General features: G+C 30.0%; 2 protein-coding genes across 2 annotated transcripts; both read right to left on the bottom strand.

Annotated features, from left to right (window-relative positions):
- Positions 1–1,636: 1,636 nt before the first annotated feature.
- LOC145639188 (petal death protein-like) lies at positions 1,637–5,380 on the bottom strand. Its single transcript, XM_081690357.1, has 6 exons — positions 5,074–5,380; positions 3,158–3,231; positions 2,981–3,063; positions 2,791–2,815; positions 2,520–2,686; positions 1,637–2,229 (listed from the first exon to the last, which is right to left on the bottom strand). Exons 1-6 carry the CDS (start codon positions 5,283–5,285, stop codon positions 1,867–1,869), a joined length of 924 nt encoding a protein of 307 aa, XP_081546483.1. The 5' UTR covers positions 5,286–5,380; the 3' UTR covers positions 1,637–1,866.
- A 3,590-nt stretch (positions 5,381–8,970) lies between these two features.
- Positions 8,971–11,936, bottom strand: LOC145639187 (petal death protein-like). The gene is made up of 6 exons (XM_081690356.1): positions 11,608–11,936; positions 10,460–10,533; positions 10,279–10,361; positions 10,070–10,094; positions 9,781–9,947; positions 8,971–9,650 (listed from the first exon to the last, which is right to left on the bottom strand). Exons 1-6 carry the CDS (start codon positions 11,811–11,813, stop codon positions 9,288–9,290), a joined length of 918 nt encoding a protein of 305 aa, XP_081546482.1. The 5' UTR covers positions 11,814–11,936; the 3' UTR covers positions 8,971–9,287.
- Between the last annotated feature and the right edge of the window lie 1,655 nt (positions 11,937–13,591).

The following is a 13,591-nucleotide window of genomic DNA, read 5'->3' as shown; positions in this document are numbered from 1 at the left end:
ATTCTTAGGATATGTCATATGGACTACATATAAACATTACATATATTTCTTTATTTGGTACTCGCATTAGTATAGAAATTTATGACATAATCGATCACGCGCAAATTAGTATATATAATGAACATATTTTATTAACACTTTTCTCTTTTAATTTCTTATACTTAGGGCCTGTTCTTTTCAGCTTAATTTCAATTCAGTTCAGTTCCTAATTTCCTAACAATTCATTTCCATTAAGCTCCAATCAATTCAATAAATTAGAGCAGGCCCTTAGCCCTAAGGGCAGTTTATAGCATTTTCTTTATTCTTATCCTAATGACATTAATTCTCACAAAAAAGAAAACTTATCAACGATATTAATTACAATATGAGTTTAGGCCGCACACACTAGAAAGTAAGTACAATTGGAGGGTTTTAAACTTTTATAATTCGAGTCTTAGAAAATATGAAAGTACAATTGGAGTGTTTTATACTTTTATAATTTAATTTGAGTCTTAGAAAATATGATCAGTAAAAAAATCAATAGAAGACAAGAGTATTAACTAATGGTAATGTTATATGTAACCCTAAGAGTTTTATATAAGCACTTGGAAATTGTATAAAATTAGGAATTCATGACAAAAACACGCGTAAATTAGTGTTATTAGTGTTTATATTTTGATCATTTCTTTAATTTTTGCGATTTTCAAGTGTAAATTTAATGCTTATATGTAGCCCTAAGGGTTATGTATAACATTTTTCATTAATTAAAACTTATTTCTTTCATGCTCTCCAATATGATATGCATGAAATACAACTAAAATTGTGGGATTTAATTAATATATATGAGCATTAATTTAAACTTATTTTTCCGTACAATTGATATGTCCAGAATATTTAAAATGACTTACACGAAGTACATATTAGAAATATAAAGAAATCATAATAAAAGTCCATTTTATTGGTGTTTTCGGTGTAAAATTAATTACCACACATCTAGATTTTGATCAATGTCAAATCAACCCAAAAATTAATGTCACTAATATCAATTGATTTTTCTCTAACTTGAATTTGACATCCACAGTTCTTGTAGGTGTGTACTAAACTAATTCACTCACGATTAAAAGGCTAATAACCATTAAGAAGCAAAACCTTTTTTTAAAATAAAAAAAAGTTCATAGCACCAACAAAAGTACTTGTACTCCGTACTTCAATTAAAACCACACGAAAAAATGAATTAACTATTTATTTATCTTATTCTTGGATAAAGGCGTGTCCACCTTTTTTTTTTCTTTTTTTTTTTTTTTTTTTGTCGTCGGCAACCTTGAGTATGAATCGGGCTAAAATGACAAAACTACAAAAGCGAAACTTGGACTCATGCCTTTGTTTCATCACTCCGACAAAGTCAAACTACTGTACTTTGATGCTCTTTGTAAATTGTAACAATTGCATCCAAATCACTTTTATAGATTATTTACATTAATATAAGCTTTTTATACGAGATTCAAAATCATGGCCAAGCTCATATTACGTTAAGTTTTAGAGTGGTATTCAAGATTGAGGATCAAACTTGTTGCAAAGTTAAGTTTTAACAGTTTAGGCATATAATTCTCACAAAGAAATCCCATTCAATAAACCAATAATAAAAATTCACCCAAAATAGGAAAAAATAGCTTCGAATTATATTTGAATTACTAATTAATATTGATAAGATTACAAGCATCTACACCTTGTAGGCTCTCAAAACGGGAATCAAACTTACAATATTACTCAATATGCAAAATTATTATTTTCTCAAACAAATATTAAACTAATTTCATAATCTTACAAAACTCAATTGCATAACCATGCATGCGATTGATTTCAACTCTTGATAGGTAAAAAAAAGTCTTAGGATTCCAAAGATTTTGGGGTGAAGTTCTTGAACTTTGATTCCATTTCATACCATGATTCCAAGCTAATCATGTCATTAAATTCAGAGAAAGTAACCATCTTGTCCAAGTCATCCCTAGTGGTACCCTTGTCCTTAAGAACCTTCATGATTCCAACCAAAGCTTTGGTTGTAGCATAGATGGTTGATAGTGAATGAGCAATCAAGTGGAATCCCATCTCCTTGAACTCTGCTGGTGTGTGTAGTGGGGTCTTTCCACCTTCAATCATGTTAGCGATTCTCAAACCTTTCGTACCCTTGACAACCTCGTTAAGCTCATCGATGTTTGCAGGTGCCTCAACAAAGGTTGCATCAGCTCCGGACTGTACATAAATAAAATTTAAATGTTATGACTTTTATGCATCTTATCTTAATCACATAGTTAGCTCATATAAATACAAACATTTTTTTGGAATATATAGTACATAAGCCTTTATGATTGATTGAATTTTCTTATACGCCAAATAAATTAAAGTTAGTGGTTTGTTAATTAAAATTATACACGACAAGAGTTTTTTTTTGTGGAATTAATTATATCAATATTGAAGATTGTGTTCTGTTTATCGGGGGTCTTTTAATTTGGTGACGTGTTATTTCATTTACACGGTTGTACCTCTCTGTAAAGGTTGGCACGTCTAATAGCTTCTTGAAGACCGTGAGGTGCTCTAGCATCAGTTCTTGCTACCAAGAAGAAATCAGAATCACCAATTGCTTCTCTTGCTGCTGCAATTTTAAGTGCATGCTCTTCGGCAGGTACAACACTCTTACCACGCATATGACCTATAAATTAAGATAAACAAGAAATAAATTCTAACGCTCAATATGGTCTACCATGTTACAATTAATGTAAAAATATGACTATTGATAATGTGTAAAGTACTTACCACACTTTTTTGGCCATACTTGGTCCTGAAAATATTGAAATACATGTGATCCAATCAGTAAATATTCTTAAATTGTACAAATAACCCCTTTTTTTCTTTCTTGTGTAAAGTTGATTTCTTAGTCACATTCAATTCTAATTATTGTCTTACTATTCTAGTATATTAAAGTGAGTCGTGAAAAACATTTTACCTCTAGGAAAACACCCTTAGCACCGGCTGCAATCAAGTCTTTGATGAACCTTTGCACATTGAGAGGGCCACCACCTCCGGTGTCTGTCATAATCCAAGAAATTACAACTTTTATAAGTAATGTACGTCTTTATAACAATGGGACATACATGAATAAGATCGTTTTAATTTTTTTTACCTCCATCAACTACGACACACAAACTTGGAGCAGCAGCTGTTATTCTACGGACAACTCCTACAACTTCCGCGGTCCTGTATCACAAATTCGTATTAATTAGATAGGATCAACTAAGTCTCATGTATGACCCCTCTTAAAAACAAAAAGATGTGTCTTATCGAGTTAATAACAAAATAATACCGTACCCCAGGCTCAACAAGAACTAGGAATTATTGTTGAACCTTAATCACATATTCAATTAATCAATTAAAGTTCAAATACATGTACTTGTAGATAACGTTGTAAAGGTCCAACAATTTTTAGATAGACAAAATAAGCCTTTGAATATTCATGCCTTTTTTTCTCTCTCACTTTTAATTAGATAAAATTACAGTCTTACAATACGATAAAGTAAAAATAATTTTAAAATTTGCTCTTTAATAATTTGAACCAAAATTTTGTGTTATAACTCTAAATTTTGTTTTGAAGGTCCAACTTTTATTTATTTATTATTTTTTATTTTTTTTTGGTAGGGAGTTTTTTCGTTAAATAAACAATCTAATATATATATATATATATATATATATATATATATATATATATATATATATATATAAAGGGGAGTTTTTTCCCGAATTTTTAGAGAGCCACGTAGGATCTAATTTTCTCAGCGCGCCATGTATGATTATAAATCTTAGTGGTAGCCAATTAAATAAGAGATTATTAATTTCTTTTAGAATTAAATAATTTAAATTCCATGTAAGCAAAATTGGCGAATGAGATTTTTAAGTTTAAATTAATTAAATATTATATATTATCTTTTAATATTAGGAATTTTATCTTAATATATAACAAATTTTAGTCTCATAAATACAAAAAAAAAAAATTATTTAAAAAAAATCAAACAAACCGTGCATCGCACGGGATTCATCTAGTTCATTATTACATATTTGTATTGAAGAAGTACACGATAAATTTCATTTTTATAAAAATAAAATAAAATTTAGACGGCAATAAGTAAATAAAAAAGAGAAGTAGTTCGCCTCTCTTTGTGGGGGACAAAATCTAACTTTACGAACGACAAAAAAGGCAAAAAAAAAGATAAATCCAATTTCAATAAAATAAATTTTGGCCGGCCATAATAATTCATGTACGAACATGAACTTTTTCACTACTAGTCTACTACACATCTCAAATATAATCGCAACAAAATATTAAAAAAAAAAGGATGAACTTTTAAATATTATAATTTATTTATACTATATTCCATTTCTGATTTACGAGTATATACTCTTATATTAATTAATTATTTACAGATCTTTTTCAAGTCAAAGTGCACAAGAACATTCCAAGGAATATATAATACCAAAATAAATTATGGAGTATAATTTGAAGGGTAATGTTATATGTAGCACTAAGAGGTATATATAAGTATTAAATATACTCTTGAAAATTATATAAAATTAGGAATTTAGGATAAAAACACGCGTAAATTAGTATTATTAGTGTTTATATTTTGACGATTTCTTAACTTTTTACGATTTTTAAATGTAAATTTAATGCTTATATGTAGCACTAAGGGCTATGTATAACATTTTCCTAATTTGAATAACAATCAGTTAAAAAGTCAATCCTTGTGTTATACTCTTAATTTAGATGTAGTAGCCGTAATAAGTGGATCATACAAGCACACACTTTTAGATGTGTAATTAATTTGAATTAAGACTATGATTGCAAAAATAAATGAGCATTGTCAACTTTCATGATGAAACTAATTAAAAACTCGCAATTTATTGCTTAAATTAAAGCAACGACGTAGCTATGTGAAATGTTACTCGCTTTGTCCTACTTTAATAGGTCACATATTAGAATTTTAACACACTATAAAGTACGTAGATGTACAAAAATAAAGTGATAAGAGAGAAATATATACGTACGTAAGCAAGCCAAAGTCGGGCAAGCCAAGGAGGGCAGCGGAAACACCAAAACCGGAGACAAAGCAAGCTTTGAAGCCGGTTTTGGCACAAATGGCGGCAGAGAAAGCGTCTTGGATACCCGGCATCAACACCGATCCTTCCTCCGCGATCAAACGATGCACGGTTGTCCTCCCCACGACGGCATTGCCATTGGTCTCAGGAAGAGAACCCATTTTTTTTTTTTGAGATTTAGTGGGAAAGGAAGAAGGATAGGAGAAGATGACTTAGGAACTTTTTTTTAATTTTGTAAAGTTTGAGTTGAATAAGTTGGCTTTGATTGTTGTTCTATTTATAGTAGTAACTAGTGTAGAAAGACTAGGTAATAATGAGTTGTACAAACAAAAGATGCAAAATGTAGGTGGGAAATTTCGTGGATTTATTTTATTTTATTTTATGCGAAGGGAATTTTTTTGGAATTTAATTTTTCTTTTTTAGTAGATTAAATATAGAATTATATTGGGAAATTTTGTGGTTTGGATTATTTTAGTGTCAATTTGAAGAAATATAGGGGGTCCCTCCACGTGAGAAAATGCATGGTTGTAGTATTTGGTCACGATTAAAGGTTAAGGGGAACATAACACCCATCAAACTACATCTAAGTCACATGATCTAGTGATAAACTCACATGATGTCTCAATAGTGGCTTAATTTTTGCAAAGGTTAATAGTATTGTACTCCAAATATTGGATGCTTCATTCCCTTTGTTTATTTAATTGGCATTGTTTTGACAAAGATTTAAAATTGAAAGTTTTTTAGTATGGATGTTTGTGGTCGGAACAAAAAACTGTTTTAGGGAGATTCCTTAGCTTGTATTATAAAGTGTATTTGCTTTAAGTCTTAGGATTGTAGATCAGATTATCAGTTATAATATGAGACTCTACAACAATTATTTAAAAACTAGTTGTTCAGATCGTGTATTGTTTTATGTATATATGTAGGGCTTGTTCTTTTTCGATTCATTTCAGTTTAGTTCCAATAAGTTCAGTTCAGTTCTTATCTTAATATCCTTCGTTCATAAAATATTCAATTCAGTTCAGTTCAACTCTAATAAGTTTAGTTCAGCTCAGTTCAGTCAATCAGAACAAGCCCGTAGTAATTAATTTATTATAACAGAAACCAATCTCATCATCAATTATGGCTAGAATAATTTTCATTATAAGAAATTGCTATTTTGCCGTCTACAATGAAATTCGATTGGCAATGTAATATTAATTACGGTTGAGTAGTAATTAAAAAATCACATATAGTTTGGTATGCGTAGGTAATTATAATGAAACTATTGACTATGTAGGTAATTATGAAATTACCAGCATAGTTGATCTTTAGTTAGCAATTGAAATCTTAAACGCGAGAGAAAAAGAAAATTACGTGAATTGTTGAAACCCATTGTAACCCACTTATGAGTGTCCCACGTTGGAGAAAGAGGAGAGATGGTTTCACTTTATAAAGTAGAGGAGTACCTCCTACTATTGTCAATTGGTTTTAGTATGGAAGCTGCAAAGCCTTGTTTGTGGATCAAACTCTCCTCCTCCTGATTTGGACATAGCGTTATTAGATTATGTAAAACTTGGGGTACGTTCCAGTGTTAGAAATTTGTCTAACAATTAAGATCTAATCACATGAATTATTCAAAGCATGTGAAGAGAACTTATATAATATATATTCCCTAACATACGCACTCAAAGAATGTCACACGCTAATTAAAACTTAATCTAAAATAAGTCTCTTTGTAGGCCGCCTTTTGAATTGTGAATAGAGATCAAAGTAACACCTATCTAATACAAACAAGAAAAACTTGAATATGACACAAGCAAGCTACCTTTTTTTTTTTTTTTTTTTTGAGTGGACTGAAATGTATAATAACTATCGGCTCACAATGTTTGATGCATTAGTGTTGAGCTAAGTTGCTAAAAAAAGATAAAGACATAAAGTGCTCCAATATTTTTCACAATATATCGAGGCCAATGAATTATAGCTCAATTACAAGATTACGAAGCCAACATGCCTCACGTAGTAGGGTAGTCTACAGACTGGCTTTGGGAAGCATCAAGACTTTATGCTTCTCGCTCACTCTTAGCTAAGTGTCAATCTAGCCCATAAATACTGAACTAAAAAAGCAGTAACCGTACTAAGCGAGACCAGATTGATTTCATCAGGATCATTTTCCTTACCTTAAAAAAAGTCATAAAACTTAATTATAGTTATTTTAATACGAAGTATTATGTCTACCATGTCACCATAACGCATTGCCAATAATGTCAACTTTTGATTCATTATTATTCATTGATACTATGGGTGTTTTAATTAATCCATAATCATAATGAATGCACAAACTAATATTCCATTTGATCTGAGCTGGATTTGATGAACTAAGATTGGAAAAGATAACAAGATCATGGCATTGTTTATGGCTTCATCATGTTTTGTAGATTAAAAAAAGCTACAATTTGTAATCGAAACATGCATGTCATGTAAGTTGATAGCTCAATAATTAAGTTGATAACTCAATTGGTATTTAATTAAAGCCATAAAACTAGGAAAATACGTTGCCACTATATATAATTGACATTAAAAAGTTATGGCTGCTCAAATTCTCAAACTCATCATTCGTTGATTGTACTAGTTGAAATCGAAAATTTGATCATCACTCATTGGTTTTTAAATTGTTTTTGACAAGTTGACGAATACAAGCATTTATACATATAATTGAATTGTTAAATATCGATGCATAAATCTATACCATTTCGTTTAATGTAAAGAAACAAAATCAAGTCACTTGAACCAACAACTACCATCCCATTTCAAATTTAAGAGATTTATGAATAAGGGTGGCAATCAGTTTATTCGGATTCGATTGGGTCAATTTCGGTTGGGTTATTTGTTTTCTTTTTATCCGGAAATATGCTTGTTTTGATTAAAATTATTATTATAAAAAATTAAATATGAGGAATGCTTAGTTAATTCCCTAGATAAACAATATTTGTTTATTTGGGGGTATAATTGTCTTTTCAAGTACCAGTGAAGGGGTATATGCGTCTTTTCATGCACTAGTTGAGAGGTACATGTGTAATTTCCTCACCAAACAGTAAAAACAAGTTGTACTGAATAAATGACCCTGCTTTTTCAATATATTTACAAAAATGCCATCAGATTAACAAAAATTCATTCATCGAATTAGATTAACTTGTATTTTCCCATTAAATATTGACTATTAAATCAGTTTAGTTCGAATTAGATTAGATTTTATCGAGTGATTTCGATTTTGAGTATGATCCAATTTGCTAAATTTTATTTACAAGCGAGATTTTTCGACCTTAGTTTACAATATGTGTGCTCCCGGTCAATGCAAAGTCACCAGTAAATCAGCAAAGTCAACAAAATTAATTTTGATTCAGCAAAAATAAGGTGAAGTAAACGGGCCGTAATACCTAATAATTATAAACCAGAGCAAAGTCACCAGAAAATCAGGAGCCAAAATTTTCGGAAGTTCCAATCATGAGGGATTTTACCATGTTGATTTGTTGAATTTATAACTCCAGTGTTTTAACATGAAGATAGTAATTGAAGTGCCCGGATAACATTTTTTTTTTTTACAAGGTTGGTACATACCAAACTACCAACTAATAAAGTATCAAGTGGTCCAAGTTGAGAATAGAATAATGTCGCAGTAATTTGTCTCAAATTATTAAATTTTACGACTAATTTTTTTTTATTTAAAAAAAAAAAAAAGAAAGAAAACATCCATCAATGTTGAATTAGTCACCTCACTATTACATACGTAAATGCAACAACGTATTATAAAAGATTTTGTTAGAATTTGATAGATCAACAACTCGTATTGCATTGGCTCATTATAAATCTAAAGAAATTTGGTAACAATAATTTATTCATTTCATATGAAAAAAGACAACTCTAGGTTGTATTTTACTAATTTGAACAAGAACAAAAGATTACAATGCATCTAAACTCGCTTTCATTCTAGTAATCAAGCTTACAACCTTACTCAAATGCATTTTTATTTCAAACAAATATTAAATAAGTAACAATGACATGAATTTAAATGAGCTCACAAATTCTATTGCCATTATTTGGCAAACTAATTCACATTATAGCGTGTTTGAATTTCAATTCTTGTATTATGAAATAATCAACTTGGACCAAGCTTAACCACTTCTTTAGGATTCCAAAGATTTTGGGGTGAAGTTCTTGAACTTTTGTTCCATCTCATACCAAGATTCCAAGCCAATCATTTCATTAAATTCGGAGAATGAAACCATTTTGTCCAAATCATCCCTAGTAGTACCCTTGTCCTTAAGAACCCTCATGATTCCAACCAAAGCCTTGGTTGTAGCATAGAGTGTTGAGAGTGAATGAGCAATCAAATGGAATCCCATTTCCTTGAACTCCGCGGGTGTGTGCAATGGGGTCTTTCCGCCTTCAATCATGTTTGCGATTCTCAATCCTTTGACACCGTTCACAACCTCATTGAGCTCGTCAATGTTAGCAGGTGCCTCAACAAAGGTGGCATCAGCTCCAGACTATTAACATAATAGGAAATAAAAAAATTATTAATTTGAAAATTAATTATTTCTGGACATTTTATAATTGTTAATGGGAAAATAAATACGGCCTAAATGAAAATTTTGGTCTAATTAAAGTAATGTGTACCTCTCTGTAAAGGTTAGCGCGTCTAATGGCTTCTTGAAGACCATGGGGAGCTCTAGCATCAGTCCTTGCTACCAAGAAGAAATCAGAATCACCAATGGCTTCTCTTGCAGCTGCAATTTTAAGGGCATGCTCCTCAGCTGGTACAACACTCTTACCACGCATATGACCTATAAATTAAGATGAACAAGAAGTAATTAATTAAGGCCTATGTTAAGTAATCAACTAATTAATCACATTATAAAAATTACCACATTGGTAAAAAAAAATGGTAAATGTTAAAAGTACTTACCACACTTCTTTGGCCACACTTGATCCTGTGAAAAGTAAAAAATTCATTTGATTAGTACGTACTTAGTGTCACTTTCTTTATTAATTACATAAATTATTGATATTGCTCAATTACCTAATCATATTTTAAAAATAAACCTAATCCTATTTTAATATAACTTGTTGTCTTATACTAATAAATGTAACAATGACACACGCAAAGCTATTTACCTCAAGAAAGACTCCCTTGGCACCAGCAGCAATCAACTGCTTAATGAACCTTTGCACATTAAGGGGGCCACCACCTCCGGTGTCTGTCGTAGTAAATAAAAAAATTACTCGTTTAGTGACTATATTAATCAAAATAATAAAATACGAAAGGATGAAAATAAATTATGTTTTTTTTTTTTACCTCCATCAACAACGACGCACAAAGTTGGATTAGCTGCGGTAATTCTGGCTACAGTGTCCACAACTTCTGCGGTTCTATATCACAATATAATTCGTGTTAACTATTGCTACAAGTACATAAAATGATAATTTTTTTTAACATGACATTTATTATGATAATTGTTTTCCTAAACATTTAAAAACCTATTTTATCGAAAAATAATACAAAGAAATTTAGTAAAATCCTACCTAATAATTTTCTACAAGTCACAGGTTTCTTTTTCTATAGAAACGTTAGTTAGACTAATTTGTAGTTTCAATGACTTATTTTGCAGCATTAACAAAATTAATCATTAACGAATATCTCTCCTTGTGGGGGCAAAAAAGAAAATTCGATTCTATTAAAAACGACAAAGAGAATAAAAAATTATTAAGATACCAAAAATTAAAAAATTTAAAGTCCACTTATACAGCCACAAAATACAAACATAGAGGCGACAAAGCATATGAGAAATTTTGCATATTTCATTATCCAAATTAAAAAAATATATTAATATAAAAATTCAAGATTTATAAACTTTTCTACTGCCTTTTTTTATTTTATTATTATTACTTCGTATTGTTTTTTTTTTATTTACCCATCATTCATGCATGTGATTACATGTGATAATTTCCATTTTTATCAAAATAATAATGAAAATAATAATTTTATTACTTATATAATTATAAACTAAAAAAGAAAAATACAGTACGTACTACATTTCTTGATAGTGGGAAGCAAAACAATTTTGTTTTTGTAAAATTCGATTTAAGTCAACGTATGTCTAAACATTCCCATTACTTTTACTAAAAAGTTAAAGAACAATTATTGATACTAGTTGGTACTACGGACTACAATTAAGAGAGCAAACATATTATAGTTTATAACCCTTTATCTTTAATTTTTTAATAAATCAATCATGTGGAATATACGAGCATATTATACCTTTACGCATTTTTCTTAAATATTTACTACGGAGTACTATATTTATATACATCTCGAAAAATAATGTGTGACACGTAAAATAGCTAGTTACTAACCTAGTATGTTATATGTAACACCGAAATTGTTACATTTAATCATTATGTACGTAAAAGAACTAATAAGAACGGTAAGGGAATGAAACATACGTGAGCAAGCCAAAGTCGGGCAAGCCAAGAAGGGCGGCGGAAACACCAAAACCGGAGACAAAGCAAGCTTTGAAGCCGGTTTTGGCACAAATGGCAGCGGAGAAGGGATCTTGGATACCCGGCATCAATACTGATCCTTCCTCAGCTATTAAACGATGCACGGTTGTCCTCCCTGTGGCGGCATTGGTCTCAGCTAGAGAACCCATTTTTGCTACACAAAAGTGGAAAAATAAGAATAAAACCGCGAAAAGGAAGGAGTAAGGAGGAAGGAGGAAGGAGGAAGGAGGAGGTTTATTGATAGTATTTGTAGTTGAACTGAATGAAGATAGCTTACATTGTTGTTCTATTTATAGTAGTAGAGAAGTGATGTAGTAGTAGTAAGACTTGGAATTGGTAGTAATGGCATTTAAGTAAATAAGAGTAGTTGGGAAATTTTTTAGGTGTATTATGATGAGTAGTAGTTAATTTAACTTAGGCAACATTTTTTATTTTTATTATTTATTATTTATTACAAAAAAAAAAATAGAGAAATTTCGTGGTTTGGATTATTTAAGTGTCAATTTTAAAGAAATTGTGTAAGGGTCCCTCCACGTGGTAAATGGCTTGGCTGTACTACGTAGGGTACAAATTTGTCCATGCCATATAACATAACCTACTAAAAATAAATTAATTAGTGACCTTTATAGGTCATTTAGGGTCAAATTATTATGCTCTTTTTTCTGTAATCTTATGATTTTGTTCTTGCTAATATAGTACGTACATAATAGATCCCTTTCGATCTACACTTTAGAAAAACACTGACTTCTTAGTTATATGATCTGATTATGTGAATATACCACTCTATGCAATTATTTCTGTATCATGTGTGCTTGGTTTTTCTTTGTAGTAATCATATGTATATTGTATTTGTAGATTAAAAAAAAATCATATACCTCAAAAAGTTTCTCTGTCCACAAATCGTACGAAATTAAGGTTACCACACATGCAGAGATTAGCAATATGGTTGGTAAGAATGAAACTAACATTATTGATGAAAAAATTAATAAAGGTGTCGAAATGAATATACTAACCAAACATTATTTTGTTTGTGTATTGAAAAAGAAATAAAATAAAATAAAATAAAACAAATTAAAATTGTAAAGATATGTGGAAATTATTGTACATATAGTTGGACCATTTATTTATCCAAACTTTTCCTTCCAATAGTTTCCAAAATCAATGGAAAATACGTGAAAACCTATGGAAATCTAAAATTCTACTAATTTCAATATTTGTCCTTGAATACTAACCAAGCAATGGAAAAACTAGGCACGGATTATGTAATTTTACTTTTTACTTAAGTTTTGTACTGTTTATAAACCATCAAACAAGTATAAAACCAGTTATTTCCATAGTTTTGCTTTTTTCCATAATTGTACTTTTACATAGATTTTCCCACTAATCATATTTCAAATCACATGTAAGAAACTAAGGATAGTTGTTAAATGGACTTGGAATAAACAATATGATGAGTTGATAGTGAAATGTTTAGGAAAAGTAGGTAAAACATAAAGGGAGTTAGATGGATGAAAAGAAAAAAGGTTATCCTTTAAACTTTAAAGTAAGTGTGTATGGATCAACAAATTTATATATTCATATGAATACTTATCCTTTTCTTTGGAACATATATAATATATTGAAAATCATACATTAAAAAATAGTTTGAAATAGTGGTATTAACGCCAATTGGTTTTGAGGTTTATAGAAATTTGAATTGACGCATGTTTTGTATATATGTTAATTTATACTGTATAATTTAGAACCAATCAAGTCTATATGAAATTTCATCTCAATATCAATTTAGCAATTCTAGAAGTTTGACTAGGTGAAATTTAGTCCTTTATATATTACTACTTATCATTTTTAAAATTTAATCTCTACTTTGTCGCTATTTAACTATAAATCATGCGCAAAGTGTCATTTATCAATTAAAAAGGACAAATTG

Source organism: Chenopodium album, chromosome 7 (genome assembly GCF_948465745.1).
Source record: "Chenopodium album chromosome 7, dcCheAlbu1.1, whole genome shotgun sequence".
In the NCBI taxonomy this organism is placed as follows: domain Eukaryota; kingdom Viridiplantae; phylum Streptophyta; class Magnoliopsida; order Caryophyllales; family Amaranthaceae; genus Chenopodium; species Chenopodium album.
The sequence above is the reverse complement of the archived record's forward strand: the minus strand, read 5'-3'. Positions and strand labels throughout refer to the sequence as shown.

Coding starts and splice junctions, on each gene's coding strand:
- LOC145639188 (XM_081690357.1), bottom strand. CDS start 5,285: ATGGGTTCTCTTCCTGAGACCAATGGCAATGCCGTCGTGGGGAGGACA. Junction 3,232..5,073: donor CCCGACTTTGGCTTGCTTAC/GTACGTATATAT, acceptor TTTGTGATACAG/GACCGCGGAAGTTGTAGGAG. Junction 2,816..2,980: donor CTAAGGGTGTTTTCCTAGAG/GTAAAATGTTTT, acceptor CAATATTTTCAG/GACCAAGTATGGCCAAAAAA.
- LOC145639187 (XM_081690356.1), bottom strand. CDS start 11,813: ATGGGTTCTCTAGCTGAGACCAATGCCGCCACAGGGAGGACAACCGTG. Junction 10,534..11,607: donor CCCGACTTTGGCTTGCTCAC/GTATGTTTCATT, acceptor ATTGTGATATAG/AACCGCAGAAGTTGTGGACA. Junction 9,651..9,780: donor GCGCTAACCTTTACAGAGAG/GTACACATTACT, acceptor TTATGTTAATAG/TCTGGAGCTGATGCCACCTT.